General features: G+C 37.5%; 1 protein-coding gene across 3 annotated transcripts in view; it reads left to right on the top strand.

Moving 5' to 3' along the window:
- The window catches only part of LOC123508995 (ADP-ribosylation factor 6), a 37,722-nt gene that overhangs the window by 18,966 nt on the left and 1,256 nt on the right, over window positions 1-17,500 (top strand). For 2 of the 3 annotated variants that reach the window (XM_045263110.1, XM_045263111.1), the window contains exons 2-4: window positions 1,491-1,687; window positions 4,049-4,247; window positions 6,516-13,912. In XM_045263110.1, the coding sequence (XP_045119045.1) occupies window positions 1,502-1,687; window positions 4,049-4,247; window positions 6,516-6,658 (528 nt within the window). In that variant the 5' untranslated portion in view covers window positions 1,491-1,501 and the 3' untranslated portion in view covers window positions 6,659-13,912. Of the gene's footprint in view, window positions 1-1,490; window positions 1,688-4,048; window positions 4,248-6,515; window positions 13,913-17,500 lie in introns of those variants that run through there. The other variant, XR_006676079.1, reaches the window with a different exon arrangement.

Raw genomic sequence — 17,500 nt, 5'->3', positions numbered from 1 at the left:
TTAGCTTTTTCAAGAACTACATTAAGAAACACTGTGTTCTACTATTGCCTTGAGTTATTACAAAGGAAAATGATCAAATAAATACAAAGAAAACCAATAAAACAAACTACTATGCATTCTTTCCTTAATTTCAAGTAACACATTAAGAAACACTGCCACTACCTTACCTTACCTTACCTAACCTAACCTAACCTAACCAAACAAGCAGCTATATATATTTTCCCCTTATATTTCAACTAACGCATTAAAGAAACACTACATTTCTGAACCCTGTGAGTCTTGAGGTCACTAGAACACAGCCACTGCCTCCTCCTTACCTCATTGTACCTTCCTTCCCTCCCTCCCTTGATCTTAATCTTGAGAACCTCAGCCCCTTTGTGGTTTGTTTGTGTGAAAGTGTGAGGGAGTGTGGGAAGTGTGTGTGTGTGGGGGGGGGGCAGGAGAAGGGGAGTGGGGTGGTGCTAGTGTGGGTTGGTGTGTGCATAAAAGGGTTGGTTTTGTTTATTTATTTATTTTTTATTTATTTCTGTGTGTGTTTCCTTGTTTATATTTGTCCTTTCCTTGTTTTCCATTGATTTTTCTTAGTTTCTTTATGTTCTGTTATGTTTTGTTTTGTTCGTGGTCTGTACATCTGTCTTTCTCTTCCCCTTCTTTCAAATCATAACCAGTCCTCATTTTAACACACTACTCAATGAAAACATCAATTTCATCCTCATCTTTATTCTGTCTCCTCTTCGTCATCCTCTTTCGTCATATCAAAACCTTCTCATTCAAAACAATTCATCCCTCATCTTTATTCTCTCTCTCTCTCTCTCTCTCTCTCTCTCTCTCTCTCTCTCTCTCTCTCTCTCTCTCTCTCTCTCTCTCTCTCTCTCTCTCTCTCTCTCTCTCTCTCTCTCTCTCTCTCTCTCTCTCTCTCTCTCTCTCTCTCTCTCTCTTCTTCTTCTTCTTCTTCTTCTTCTTCTTCTTCTTCTTCTTCTTCTTCTTCTTCTTCTTGTTGTTGTTGTTGTTGTTCTTCTTCTTCTTCTTCTTCTTCTTATTATTATTATTATTATTATTATTATTATTATTATTATTATTATTATTATTCCTCTTCTTCTTCTTCTTCTTGTTTTGTTCTTGTTCTTGTTCTTGTTCTTGTTCTTCTTGTTCTTGTTCTTCTTCTTCTTCTTCTTCTTCTTCTTCTTCTTCTTCTTCTTCTTCTTCTTCTTCTTCTTCTTCTTCTTCTTCTTCTTCTTCTTCTTCTTCTTCTTCCTCCTCCTCCTCCTCCTCCTCCTCCTCCTCCTCCTCCTCCTCCTCCTCCTCCTCCTCCTCCTCCTCCTCCTCCTTCCTCTTTCCAATCAAAACCATTCCTCATCCTAACACATTATTTATCTACCCAATCAAAAGCATTATTGAGCCTCCTGCCCCTCACTCTCCTGTTCCTCCACAGGTCTACTCAATCAAAACCATGACTCCTCCCATTCCTCACTCTCCTATTCCATCCACAGGGGCAGGCAGGATGGGGAAGTTACTGAGCAAGATCTTCGGCAACAAGGAGATCCGAATTTTGATGCTGGGACTGGACGCGGCCGGGAAGACCACCATTCTATACAAGCTGAAGCTGGGCCACTCTGTCACCACCATACCAACTGTGGGCTTCAATGTGGAGACTGTTGCGTACAAGAACGTCAAATTTAATGTCTGGGTAAGTGGGTAAAAGGGAGAGAGGGAGAGGTGAAGTGTGCTGTAGAGGGATAAAAGTAGAGAGAGAGAGAGAGAGAGAGAGAGAGGATGTCAGATTTCATGTTAGGGTTAGCGAGTAATTGAGGAAGTGATAGATAGTGAGATAGATGGATTGTGATCTTGAGAGAGAGAGAGAGAGAGAGAGAGAGAGAGAGAGAGAGAGAGAGAGAGAGAGAGAGAGAGAGAATGTCTTGGTGAGTGAGTGGCATAGGTAATGTGTAGAGGAAGAGATATATAGATACAAAACATACAGCTCAGAGAGAGGGAGAGGGAGAGAAAGAGAGATGGCTAGGGAAGAACAATAAAGAAAAAGGTAAAGACTAAAGGAAATGAGAAAAAGAGATGGAAAATTATATGATTCAGAGAGAGAGAGAGAGAGTGCAACTAAGTGTGTGAAAGAAAATTTCTCAGGTTAGGAAACAGTACGTGTCAGAGAATAAACATACATGCAAGAGAGAGAGAGAGAGAGAAGGGGGGGAATAAGAATGGGTGTGTGTGGGAACAAAAGTTACTGAAAGATGAGGAAAGAGGAAATGTGAGTATGAAATAATAATATACATGAATGGGAAGGGAAAATTAGAGAGAGAGAGGTTGAGAAACCATAATTGTGAGAGAAAAAGAAGGTATATAGTGGAGAGAGAGAGAGAGAGAGAGAGAGAGAGAGAGAGAGAGAGAGAGAGAGAGAGAGAGGAGAAAGATAACAAGATAGCATTTGAGAGAGAGAGAGAGAGAGAGAGAGAGAGAGAGAGAGAGAGAGAGAGAGAGAGAGAGAGAGAGAGAGAGAGAATGAAGAAGTATCACCAATAAAGCATCAACAAAACTAAACAAACACTCTCAAAATAGACATAGAAGGTGGAAAGCAATGAAGTGGAGTAGCAGAGGCCATGGTGAAGTGTGCGTCTGTAACACTGATCCAGCCCTACACTTTCCTTGCAAGATAAAACATTGATCTATAAAAACTTCAGTTATTTTCTTTCTAGATAATATTCATCTGTAGAAACTTGAACCATATCCTTACAATACAAGCATTAATCTAAAAAAAGAATTAATAAAAAAATAGATGATAAATAAATAAATGAGGAAGTAAATAAATAAATACGGTTAGCTTAGATTGGGTTGGATTAGGTCAGGTCAGGTCAGGTCAAGACAAGCATTGATCTATTAAGACGTATTATATTCTTGCCAGACAAACTTTGATCTGTAAAGTGCTATATTGACCCCTTCAGTACCATGATGTGTTTTTATATTCATTCTACTTACTGTTTGGCAATTTTATACAGTTTCAGAAACCTATTTGGGGATTAAAATAGTGAAGACTCGTGTATTTAATCTTTTGACCCCATAAACCCTTTCTCATTTATATAAAATTGTCTAATCACACCCAAACTCGTGGTAAAAATACGTCCCAGTACTGGAATCCTGCATTGTTTTCTTTCAAGACAAACTGATCTAAAATACCCTACATGAAATTGACACACAAAACTGCATTATTTATTTCCCTGCCAGACAAACATTGATAAAAAAGAAAAAACAGCATTAAATTGACTCACAAAACTGCATTATTTATTTCCCTACCAGACAAACTGATCTAAAAAACCCAGCATTAAATCTGCACAAAACTACATTATTTATTTCCCTGCCAGACAAACATTGATCTAAAAACCCAACATTAAATTGACACACAAAACTCTACATGATTTCCTTTCCAGACAAAAATTGATCTGTAAAAACTTGAATTATTTCCTTTCTAGACAAATAATGATATATAAAACTCTAATTATTTCCTTACAAGACAAACATTAATCTAGAAAACTGCATTAAATTTGTACATAAAACTCTACATTATTTCCTTGCAAGACAAACATTAATCTAAAAAAAAACTACTTTATTTCCTAACAAGACTCTATAAAAACTTGAATTATTTCCTCGCCAAAACAATTGTTCATCTAAAAAGAAAAAGAAAAGGTACAATATTTCCTTGCAATACAATGGTTGACCTAAAAAATCCTACATTATTTTCCTTATCACACAAACTGTTGTACAAAACCCTACATAAAGATCTATCCTTAAAACTGCATTATTATTTTCTTGCAAGACAAAACAATAGTCTAAAAAAGATAATAAGTAAATAAATAAAATAAAAACCTACAATATTTTCTTGCCAGACAAACATTGATTAGAAAACAAAACACTGAAGAAGAAGAAGAAAGTTACTAGAAAAAACATTGAATAAGAAGACTCAACAGTATTTCGTTACAACACTTATTGATCCATAAATCCTGAGCCGTCACTCCCTGGCATCTAACACACACCTTCCCTGCAGGACGTGGGCGGGCAGGACAAGATTCGGCCGCTGTGGAGGCATTACTACACCGGCACCCAGGGGCTCATCTTTGTGGTGGACTGCGCTGACCGGGACCGCGTGGACGAGGCGCGGCAGGAGCTTCACCGCATCATCAACGACCGCGAGATGAGGGATGCCATCATCCTGGTCTTTGCCAACAAGCAGGACCTTCCAGATGGTTAGTGTGGCTGGTTGTTTGGGTTATTTATTCATTCATTTGTTTATTTGTCTTGTTTAATCAGACCAAGGGCAACAAAAGCAACAAAAAATTAAAAGGACCACTTAGGTAGATGCCAGTCCCCAAGCATGTCCAAGAATGGGATAAATGTCATGAAATCTCCTTTTTAAGTGAGTTCAGGTCATAAGGAGATGCAAACAGAAGCAGGCAGGGAGTTCCAGAGTTTTACTGGTTGACACTTATATTAGAGAGATGGACAGAAGAAGGCTGAAAGAATAGTCTTGTGTTGTTAGTGGGAATAGCATAGTTATCATTTATCCATTGGTTAAGTAGCAGACACACTTGTGGATAAGGAAAATGTATGGATTATTAGTGCTGTACTGATTAAGAACCCTCCTTATCTATCAAAACCTTGCTTAGGAGAAATCCTGAGTCACCTGTAGCATTGAGAGGGTTGGTGATATTTTTATCACTTTATACTGTAGTGTCATGTGTGTAATGGGTTTTATGAAAGTCTGGAAGGAAATAATTAAAAAATAGGGAGGTGGTTATAATGGACCATTACCCTGGATGTATATGGTTACAAACAGTTTATTCATTAATTAACTAATAAAACTAAGCAAAGAGTGCTGAGTGCTGGTAGGTTGTCTCTTATCTATGAAACATTGGTGCTGTCACCTTAAGAACACTCGCTATCAAAACCTTATTTAAGTAAAAAAAAACATGGTTACAAACATTTCATGTATCAACTTGCTAAAAAAGAAAAAGTGAGAAAAATTTTACTAATATATATACTAAAAATATGCTATGACTTTAGAAGGTGGCTTAACAACAAACTTAGGAAACTAACAAGAATATACTATGTGTTAATTTGGATCTATGGTTGGCAGCAATCCATAATATTGACTCTGCTTGTGAGAGATGAGTGTAGCTGTTGTTAGAGAGGTGGTGGTGATGGTGGTGGTATTACGTTAGGTTATGTTAGGTGAAGGTCAGTAATGTTGTTATCCTAGTCTTTAGAAACCATCAGAGTGTTCCAGAAGATTAGTCTGGGTTGTCAGTGGAAGAAGTTTTTGTGGTTGTAGAAATAGTAGTTGTAGTAGTAGTGGTGTTAGTTGAAGGTAATATTAGCTTTAGTTGTAATTTGCTAACTAGAACTCTGGTTTTGGTCATGAGATGCATCACTCCCAGCAGTGGTGCTGTGTGAAGGGTGGGAGGAGACTGTTAAGACTACGTTCACATAGGAAGGATAAAAAAGTGTTAGGCAGTGCTTCACTCATTTTGTAAAGACTGTAGATACCAACACCCCACCCCCAAACACCCAGTGCAGGCAGTGCAGTGGCAAGGCCATGGGAGGATGTGTGGGTGGCTCAGTCAACACAGGATAAAAAAAAAAAAAAAAAAAAAAAAACTTGGATAGCAGAGAAATGAATCAGCACAATTCCCTTATTGCTGTGTTCTCAGTGTGTCTGTAAGCAGTGGTGGTGGTGTTGCTGCGTTAGGGCAGTGTGTCTCCCTGGCATAACTATGAGAGGACTGCTGCTGTGTTCAATGGTGCGGTGTAACATTAACACCACTTACACCTCTGCAGCAGAACTGTCGTTGGCATTGAATGATTTCTGCCTTAGTTTTTATAATATGTATCAAAAGAAAAGAAATAGGGATCAGTAATTTGCAGCCATCATTACAGTTTTCACTTGCTTCAGGTAATGTGATTTTTATCCCGTACACATCTACCATGAAGGACAGCACTCAATGGCTGTAGGTTTTCCAGGAGGGGCACTGGCTTAGGGCAGGAAAAAGTAATAAGGAAAAGGACCACTGTGGTGCCAGTCCTTAAAGAGAAGCTAAAAGGATCATTCAAGATTGGAAAAGTATTATTTTTTATTCATTTATTTATTTTTTATTATTTTTTTATTATTATTATTATTATTATTATTATTTTATTTATTTATTTTTTTTTCAGACCTAATAGATAGTGGTTCCTAACCTTTTTCTTGGTAAGAACCCCATGAGTTATAAGACCATCTGCCCAAACCTTCAATAGTATGACATCTAACAATGACTAACATTAACTTATAGACAATGGTACTGCAAAGGATATTATTAGATCAACCATCTAAATACCCTTGAAAATTTTCTGTGAACCACTTCTTATGAACCCAGTGGTGTGCAACAACCCCAGGTTGAGAACCCCTAGTCTAGTAGATAGAGGTCATAGCCTTCTTTACCTCCCCACACTTATGACCTGACCTTTGCCCACCACAGCCATGAAGCCACACGAGATCCAGGAGAAGCTCGGCCTGACCAGGATCCGCGACCGCAACTGGTACGTGCAGCCGTGTTGTGCCACCACCGGGGACGGCCTGTATGAGGGCCTCACCTGGCTCACCAGCAACCACAAGTCGTGATGACTGGGCCACGCTACTCCCACTCCCACTCCTCCTACTACTACTCTTCTCACTCCCACTCCATCATCGCCCCTTCCTTCTCCTCCTCCTCCATCGTCTTAGTTGGCTCCCTAGCCCAGCCAGCAAGAAGGCTTGGCGCTGCCACTGCCGCTGCCACTGCCATTGCCCCTGCCCCCCTGCCAGGGTAATGCGTGATAGTCTAATGTTTGTGTTGAGACGGTACACTCAGGTCTCCCTCCAGCCACCACCGCTGCCTCCCTCCCACCTGTCACTGCGCCAGACAAGCAAGGCAGGGCTAACACCTGCCAGGCCAGGTCAACGCACAAGGAATGCTGAGTGTGTGGCAGGGTAGGATGAGGCAGGGCAGGACAGGGCAGGGCAGGGCAGGGCAGGGTAAGGCAAGGCAAGGCAAGGCAAGCTGGCCTGGGTGCTGACAGACTGTGGGGCAGCTGTTGCCTGAAGCCCAGCTGCTCGTGTATTTGTGTGTGTGTGTGTGTATGTATGTACGGAGGAAGTGGACTGAGTGCACACCTGAGTCAGAAGAGTGGTGGTGAGGGACATTTATATATATATATATACATACATATATATATATACAGTATATATATATTTTTTATCTCTGTTCTTTGAGTATTAAGGTTTGAACAAGACTGCCAAATGGTTAGAATGATCTCCTGTAGTCCAGAGTCAGTAGGATCTTGTCTCTTCAATGGTTTATCTCTTCCTTTCTTGGTACGTACGTACGTATGTAGTCCGTTGAACATTGGTGAACTGACCACACAAAACATAGAAAAACACTAAAGCTGCTCACAACACCAATCAAAGGAAAACACAATCGGCGGTCCAGTGTGGCCTGGCAACCCTCCACAGCAGTCCAGGCAGCGTGGCGTGGCGTGGCGTCATAGCAGCGGCGGCAGCGCGACACTCCCACTAGTTAATGACATTTTCCATTTAGCGAGATGACACAGAGTCACCATCGCCAGGTGACTCCCTCTCGGGGCGTGACCCTCGTACCACGGGGCAGGTGTCGGGGCAGCAGGGCCACTCATATTGATGTGTGCCCCACAGCGCCACCCCCACCCCGCCCCACCCCGCCCAGCACCCCGGGGTTTGTTATTGTGATGTCCTATCTCACTGGTTCTTCCCGCGCACAAAGACAGCTCCAAGCACTGCACTGATTACCTTAGTGTCCCGTGCTGTATATAGCGTCCCAGGTGCTGCTCCCCTCCCCTGCTCACCACACCATGGCTCTTCCTCCACTAACTGCAAAGTCAAACCTCATGAGACCACCATGTCGTGTCCTCTTTCTCTCCTCATTCCCTGTAAAGGCCAACCTCATAAGACTTTATGTCCTCTATCTTTCCTCCTCACTCCCAGAAAAGTCCAACCTCATGAGGCCTCTGTGTCCTCTCCCTCTCCTTCTCACTCCCTGGAAAGTTAAGTTACCTTATGAGACCTCCACCACACCTGGGCTCCTCCTCCTCGTCCTCATTGCCTTGTGTGGCCCCGCTGTACCTTCCCCTTGGTGTGTGTGAGGTGTGTGTGGGAGCGCAGTGCTGTTATTTATGTACACGTCTTTTTCCAGCGTTCTTTTCCCCTCAGTAATATCACCCCAATAGATGCATATTTCTTATTTTCTCCACCACCTTTCCTCCCCCTTGTAAATAATATGCAGAGATAGTACTACTATTACTACTACTACTAGGCGGGGCACAAACTGCTTATGTCGGTGTGGATGTGATTACCCGTGTCAGAGCCTCAAATTGCCAGCAGATTTTTGCACTTCTGAGAGGGTTTATCTTTTTTAAAATTTATTTTTAATTAATTAATTTAATTTTTTTTTCTTTTATTCCATTATTGGTTATTTGGCTTCCCTCGTGCTGCATTCCATCGCTTGCTGCTAGACTTGACACAGTGACTAGCCAAGGCATCAGTGTCACTGCTCCTGCACCTGAGGGAGAGAGAGAGAAAGAGAGGGACAGAGGGACAGGATGAATTTGAGTGAATGAGTTAGTTAGTTAGATTCACTCGTTATGAAGCGGGGTTAGGCTAGCAGTGTTCTGGGGGCCCTGCGCGGTCGTGTTTATACCTAACGAGGCTGGAAGGAAGTGTGTTTGCGATTAAGGACGTGCTTTGCCGTGCTGTACATAGAGTTAGAGAGCGGGAGAGTGCGTGTGTGAGTGCTTGAGTGAGTCTACGAGGCATGCAGGAGACTTTATCATACAACTCTCCCCAATGTGTATTAATTTTTTCTCATTGATTCATCATTTCCTTTGTGAACTTTTTGATGTATGTAAATGTTGGTTTCCTTGCCCCCTCACCTCTCCTGCATATTTTTCTGTATATTTTTTGAGTACGAGATGCGTGGGTCGTATGGCTAAGTAAGACATGTGTTGGTTTATATATATATAAGAGATTTTTTCACCCAAGCTACATAAGTACAGATGTTGTCCTTTTCTAGTGGACGTGACCTAATGTGTGTGTGTGTGTGTGTGTGTGTGTGTGTGTGTGTGTGTGTGACTCCAGATGTTAATATTCATGCCTCACAGAGTTGGATGACACTAGATAACAGTGATGGATGGGAAATAAGCCAGGAACAAATGTGGTGAGAATTTGAATAACCTGCCTCACTCTCTGTCTCTGTGTGTGTAGTGCTTTCATGATTTCATTCTTGTGTGCATCCTATTTTCACTCCAAACTCAGTCACCATCTGTTCCTTCACTGCTTTCTTCTCACTCCTTTAGTTTGCCACACTTCCTCTGTATTAGATGTCTTCCTTGCATCTTCTGGTCTTGGAATTTGTCACTTGTTTGGCTTTGCAAAGAGACTTGACTGATCAGAGGAGCTAAGAATGACATTCAGCAGTGCATTGGAAGTGAGTTTGGTATGCCTCTCTCTTTCTCTCTGTTTATTTGATCTGCTAAGCCTGTCTCTTGTTAAGCTCTGCAAAGAGACTCATTTAATCAGAGGAGCTAGGAGTGACATAAAACAGTGAAGTAAAAGTAAGTTTGGTACTATGTCTCTCTCTTTCTCTCTGTTTAGTGTCTTTGTATCTTAACATTGCTAATCTGCTGAGAGTCTATGATTTGTGAAGCTCAGCAAGGTTACAAGGTCACAGGAACCAATATGGATAGAAATCTGTACTGGAAGTGAGTTTGGTACACTGATTGATACAAAACTTTATTGGAAGTGAGTTTGGTGTGTTACTTGAGTTCTCACCCCGTCTGTGCCTCTCGGGTGAAGCTTCATGCAAAAAATTAAGCGATGCGTTTTAGTTATATGTGTCATTTGTCATAAAAATATATATACACAAAAAAAATAATATATATATAATCAGGATGCATCACATGTTAAAAGAGGTTTTTGCAATGTTCATACATATTGCGATGTTCAAATTTCTATAATGTGGTTTGTCTGCTCTTATTTTTTTATATTATATCAATCCCTGTAATTACATATGTGTTTTTTTTTCAGATGTATAAAAAGAAGTTGTGATTCCTTATGTGTTTAAAAACAAAAGACATATGCAAATCCTCTTGTTCGTCAGATGTTTATTAAAAAAGTAATAATAATCTTTAACAGTGTTCATCAGATATTTAAAAAAAGTCTACATTGGTATGAGTTGTCAGATGTTTACAGAAATCATTGTTTTTACTCATCATACTGTCATCATTTGGTCAGCTTTGTACTTGTGTTGTGTCACCCTTTGCCTGGGGAGAAGATTGAGTCCTTTAAGCCTTTGAGATTAGTGACCATAGCTTGTTGAAGGAGTCAGGAAAGAGAGACAGACAGACAAAGATTGAGGCACATTTCCTAAGGTAGAGGAGTAAGGGAGATAGAGAAAGAAAAGAGAAGAAACACAGATAGAAAATGATGAAGTAGGAGAAGAAAGAGTTTGAAGAATAAGATTGAAAACGGAAAATGAAGATAGAAAAGAGGAGAAAGAAAGATAACAGACAGAAGAGGACATAGATAGATGAGAGAGAGAGAGAGAGAGAGAGGACAAAAAAGATATATAGAAATGAGAAGAAGCAGACTAGGAAAAAATAAATGGAAAAGTATAAACAGGAGAAAAAATAGAGATAGAAGAAACAGAAGATAAAAAATAAAGGAAAAATGGATAAACAATAATAATAAAACAAGTAAATAAATAGAACCAGCACAGATGTAGAGAGGAGAAAACACAAATATCACTCATGCATAATTAAGTGAAGGGAAAGGTTACACTTACGATATTGCAATGAACCCAGGAATTGCAGCATAGCCTTGTTGAACCACTTAATCATGCACTGCTATTGAATTCTACACACTTTGGCACTTGCATCTAAACCTTGGCCTCACTGGGACTATTGGATTAGGTTAAGTTAGGAATGAGGAACTGTGAGGGCTTGATTCTTGGGCCCACTGTTACTTGAATGTCATCCTAATCTAACTCACTGGGATTACTGAGTTAGGTTAGGTTGTGTTGAGTTAGGAGCAAGGAATTGTGAGGACTTAAATCTTGGGTTCACTGATACTTTGACTGTCATCCTAACCTAACCTAACTGAACCAAACCAAATCTCATCCAAATGAATCTAAGTAAATCAAACCACATGAACCTAAATTACTGAACCAAACTGAATCTTAACTGAACCTAACCTAACCTAACCTAGTGTTTGGCATATGGACCAGACTTGTAGCCACCTCAGATGTCTGTATGAATCTTAACTGGGACTTTAAGCTTGGGAAATGAAGAAGTGTAGGCCACATTTAAAACCTTTGGCTCTCAGGGACTTTCCTGCATCTTGTTACAAGTGATGAGGTGTGGTAATAAGATTTAGAAGGCATAGGGCATCTGTTAATGACAAATCAATCTGCACTGGGTTTTGGAGGCTTAAAAATAGATTTAAGGGAAAAGCATAGGCAAGAACAGACTTTGAAATTCATGTCTACTGGAAATGTGTCTGAAAAATAGATGTACTGGGGACTGGAACCTTAAAAATAGACTGAAGGGAAACATAGGCAACATCAAACTTTAAAAGTTTGTCTATTGTAAACTGGAGTCTGAAAAAATAGGAAACAATAAGCAAATTCAAAATTAACCTGTACTGGAAACTTGAATCTTAAAAGTAGACTAGGAAAGCATAGCCAACATCAGACTTTTAAATTTTCTCATGGAAACTGGATATGGAAAAATGAATATGGTAGGAATTATTGGTGAATTCAACCATCAAAGTTAACCTGAACTGGAAACTAAAACCTTGAGAATAATACAAGGAACCATAGGCAACATCAGATTTTAAAATTAACCTCTGCTGGAAACCAGTCTGAAACATAGAGATAGGAGAAACTATAGGCAAACTGAAACCTGGGAAATCTGTCTCTTTTTGTGCATTGAGTGATTTTGTGTTAATGGTGATGGTGATGATGATGATGATGGTGATGAAGTAACCTATGTAACCTCCATCATTGCACTTCCTATTCTGTCAGTTAACGGTACCATGTTAATTATATTGATGTGAAGATTCTGTTGTGATTGATGGGTTAACAAATATGGCAATGAAGTTAATTGTACATTTTTCTCTCTTTTCTTATAATGGGGTACTATTTATTTATCAAGTTATGTTATTATGACTTTTTATTTATTTTGTTCTGGTTACACTTTCTCCAATTTGGTGTTATTTATTTGTTTATTTATTTTTATTTTTTTATTTTCTCTTTGTTAAGATGAAGGAGCAGGTTACTTGTGGCTTGTTTGTTTGATTATGTTGTTAATTATAAATAAAAAGGTCTTGTGCTTGTGAAAAATTGTGTAACGTAATTTAATCTTTGTTGTGAAATTGTAAAGAAGTCTTTTTTCTTTTCTTTCATATTTGTTTCTTGGTTCTTTTTCTATTTTATTGTATTTTTTCTTCTTTTGTTTTTCTTCCTTGTTCTTATTGTTGCTTTTCTTACTTTTTTTTTCTTTTTCATCTGTTCTTGCTGTCTACTTTCCTCTTCATCACAGCTAAGAAAGTTGTAACAAAAAAGTTCTTAGCTTCACTTCTTTGCATTCAGACCCACTTTTGTTTTCTGGATAATTACAGATCCACTACTTTTTTTTTCTTTATTTTTTATTTATAATTATATATAGGTATCAGTGGCTTATGTTATTTATTGGGTTTTTGCAGGTCCATTGTATAAAATCTTGGTTGTTGTAAAGTATGAGTTATTCTTTTGTTTTGTTGTTATGTCCCTCTGTAACAAGTGTGAGGATGTACAGTTGGGGGTCATGAGTCAAGTAACCTTACATACCGACTCCTTCCACTGTGTCTGGTGTTCTTTCAGTCCATTTCTTCATTAATCTTTAGAGTAACTTTACCTTGGAAGTTCTAATGTCCTTTTCTTTCTTATGATCTTTCGTTTTAGACTTCTATGATGACTTTATGCTTCTTAATTCACAGCAGTTGACCACCTCTTCACTGTCTCATATTGTAACTTACCTTTGATAGTTCTTCCTGATTTTTTTTTTCTTTCTTTTCTTTTCTTTTCCTGTATGACTTTCCATTCTTTTAGATGCAAGTGACTCCAGTACCTCTTTATTCACTGTTTCATATTGTAAATCCCCTTTAGCATGCCTTCCTTGTTCCCTTCTTTATCATCTCTTGTTCCTTCAGACTTCTTATGCACTCCATTCTTCATTCACAGCAGTCATGTCTTTCCACAACTAACTAAAGATGTTGGATACAGTATCTAATACTTTGAAATGTTATATAATGGTATTTCATAATATGCTCTTACAGCATTTCTTTTCATCTCAACATGTCATAAATGGGCTTATCTAAGACTTTATGATATGCTAATTGATTCTTCTGACTTATAAGATTTTTTATGTCACACTTAATAACTCCATCCTCTCAGTCTTGGCTGTTCTGATATTATTTAACTCTATTACATAATGTCCTGAGCCTGTCCTTTTATAGCAGCTTTATCTTAATGTCTTAATTCAGCTCAGTCTCCTCAGTCTCAAGCTCTCAGATCTGCTACAAATCCACCCGTCCCAGGTTTTGTAAGGAGGGTGTCAGTGGATCAGAGTGAGAGAGAGAGAGAGAGGGGAGGTGGAGCACAGAGGGAGGGGGACTGCAAGAGGCTCCCTGACCCATGACCCCTGCTGTACATGTATGCATTTCATGGACTTGAAGTGTGATAATATATTCCACAGTGTTAAAATGAAGAAATATGTGTGATGTGATCTGAGTGAGAAAGATTGAGTGAATGAAAGAGAATCCTCATTATGCTGCTTTATTTTTTTGTCCTCTTTTTGGCTATTTTTTTATGATTTAGTGCTATTTAAAGTTAGTTTTTATAGGTTTTTTAGCAAGATGGAAGCTCTTTACTTGCATCACAGTGACATCAGACAGTGGTTGGTGCTTTGAATAGTAAAGTAAGGTGCAAGGTTAGTTTTTTTTTTTTTTTTTTTTTTTTATGCAGAGAAAACAAGGATAATTAGAGTTTTGAAAAGTAGTATACAGTGTTTGTTTTGTCTGGCTTGTTTGGTTATACTTCACTAAACATAATTTTGAGTCATTGAGTGCAATTCATCAAAGTAATGGTTGTTAATTTGTCATTGTTAGACATGAAAGACAAACACATAATTAGAGTTTTTGGAAAATAGCTGTTCCATTTTTTTAGCTGCTTTAGGAATATTTTGAGAAAAAAAGTACATTTCATCAAAATTGTAATTGTTTAGGCATTGTTAGTCATGAAGGACAGTGTTGAACAGTGTTCAAAAATTTGAAAGGTAGTATTTGTTTTGTTTAGTTATAGAGTTGTAAAACACTTCCACTTGATCACATGCAATGGTTCTTGTTTCATTATTAATCACGAAAAAAAGACAAATAATGTTAGAGAATTTGAAAGGAAGTCTTTGCTTCTTTTAGTTACATGAATCAATTTTAGAGTTGTAATACATTTCAACTTAATCAGACTTGATTATATATATATATATATATATATATATATATATATATATATATATATATATATATATATATATATATATATATATATATATATATATATATATATATATATATATATATATATATATATATATATATATATATATATATATATATATATATATATATATATATAAAACACACACACACACACACACACATTTTTTCTTTTCAGTCATGAAGGAAAGATAAACAGAGTTAGAGAATTTGAATGGTAGTATTTGTTTCTTTTAGTTACATAGAGAATACATTTTGAGTTGTAACACATTTCAGTTCAATAAGCAAAATCATGGTTGTTTTTTCTTAGGTAGAGGGAAAGCTAACAGTATTTACATGAATCTGAAGGAAAAGGAAGATGTATAGAAGTGTATAAGCATGAATTAATATGAAGACAGTTAAGAAAGAAGATTGAATGTGTGTCAAGAGAATAGGAAAACATGGTAAGATGGAAAACTCACAAAGACTCAATTCAAAAGTAGTAATTAGCATGGATGAAGAAGAAAAGGAATGTGTGTGAATACAAGAATAGATGTTCAAGAAAAAAAGAGAGAATTAGGAAGGAATAATGAATGTGTGTGTGTGTGCCGAAAGAAAAAAACAATGTCACAAAATGAAGGCAAAGATTCACTGCAAAAGTAAACATGAAAGAAGAAAGGATGTGTGTGCGTGTGTGTGTATATGAGTACAACATTACATGCTCAAGAGAGAGTTAGAATTAGGGAAGGATATTGAGGGTGTGTGCTGAAAAAATAGGAAAACAATGACACAAAACACTCAATGCAAAAGTAGACATGAAAGAAGAAAGGATGTGTGTGTGTGTGTGTGTAAGGGTACAAGAACACAAGCTCAAAGAGAAATACTAAAAGTCCTTTTCTCCCTCACTCAATCTCTCCTTGTGAAGCAACGCAGCACAAACCATAACCTTACCAGACCAGAACCAACTATATGAGACACGGCAGGTTCCTCTCATATCAACCTTAGCAAACTAGGAGTCATAGAACGTGATAGAACAAGTAAACAAGTTCGATAGATACAGTAAGCTTAAAACGACAAGACAAAAAACTGGTGCCCCGTTCCTCAACCGTCATTCCTCAGCTGTTTTAGATTATTTAGATACAGAAAGTAACAAATCTAGCCACTACAGCAGTTCCTCTTCATCACACTGGCTTCCTCTTTCATATCCAGGCTGAGAGTCCAAGATAAAGCCTGATTTCTCTACTGTTTCACCACCTCATTACAACTTCCAGGGTTTTCAAGGGATGTTTTCATGACTAGTAATAGTTTTAGCAGGGACAACACACCATTAATCAAGAAACACCCATGAGAACCTACTTAATTTTATCATCTCTGAATGTTGAAAGAATGAAGCATTTGAAAATACCACTGATGTTTGTGTGAGTGGAGGAGAATGCTGTAAGTGTTGAAAGTAGACATGAGATGTGGGAGTGACTGAAGGATAAGCTGCAACAGTAAGGTCATTATGGTGCTGCCCTTGTAGTTTAAGAAAGGCAGGAAAAGTGTGGATTAGATGTAGTAAGAGAAGTATTAGTAGAGTGCATAAAAATCTATAAATTGTGTTGCTGATAAAAGTTAAAAAAAGGGAAAGATGGAAAAGAGTAAGTGTTTATTATTAAGAGTCAAGAAATTGTACAAAATGGAGAAAGGAAGGAATTAATGAGCAAAAAAAGAATATATGAAGCAATACAAAAATAGATGAAGAATACAAAACAAAAGAGGCTATAAAATGAAGAAGGAATAACTAATAAATGAAATAGAACCAAAGAATAAATATAAAATTAAGAAAGTTTGAAAGAATAAGGAATGAATGAAATAACAACATAAGAAAGAAATGCAAACCAATAAACATAAAAAACTTAGAAGAAGAGAAAGAAAAAATTAATAAAGAACAGAGACCTTTGATGCAAGAAAATGAATTAATCTTATTTGCAGAAAGAAATTACAACTATACTGTACGACTAAGTGAAAATGAAGAAGGAAGGATATACTAACAAGATTGAAAACTTGAATGTGTGACAGAAAACAGAGTGATGGTGACCTAATTAGTGTGATAGTAATAATAATAATGGTGGTGGTGGTTGTGGTGGTGGTCATTAACTTGAACTATTGGTATTTCTAAAGTCACGGAGGAAAGAAATCATTGAACTCTGAAAAATATTAATAAATAAAATAGGAAAAAAGGGAAATTTCATGCATAGTCATTAATTTAAACTGTTGCTTCTGATTAATGGAGAAATTATTGAACTTTGAAAAAATAAATAAATAAAACCAGGAAAAAAAAGGGAACATTTTTATGCATACTTGTCATCCCTTTTCCTTTCCTTTCCTTTGTTTCCTTATTATAATCTTTTCCCTTTGTTGCTTTGAGGAAAAAAAAATGAAGGAAAAAATGAAAGTAACACCACTCCATGAAGAGGGAAATCAATAAAATTCTAATACATGCAATATACTTTCCTTATCTTTCTTATCTTTTCTCCCTCTTTTTTTTCCTCCTTTCTCTCTCAGTCTCAGTTTTTTCCTTATCTTAAGTTAATATTTATCTTTTGCACATTCTTATGTTATTTTCCTTCATAGTTTTTTTTCCTCATTTCTAAATTCCTCCTTATTTTCATCACTAGTTTATTATTATTTTCTCTTTTTTCATTCCCAAATTCCCATCTCTCCTCATTCCTAGTTCAACATTTGCTTCATTCTCAAATTCCTGTGTTGATTTCTTTCTAATTTAACATTCTTCTCTCATGCTTAAATTCCTGTTTCTGGAATTATCAACATTATATCTTATCCTCATTCTTAAATTTGTCTCCTCATTCCTAATTTTATCCATCCTTCATTCCTAAATTTGTG

The sequence above is a fragment of the Portunus trituberculatus genome, chromosome 25, assembly GCF_017591435.1.
Source record: "Portunus trituberculatus isolate SZX2019 chromosome 25, ASM1759143v1, whole genome shotgun sequence".
Lineage (NCBI taxonomy): Eukaryota > Metazoa > Arthropoda > Malacostraca > Decapoda > Portunidae > Portunus > Portunus trituberculatus.
This window is presented reverse-complemented; position numbering and strand designations above follow the sequence as displayed.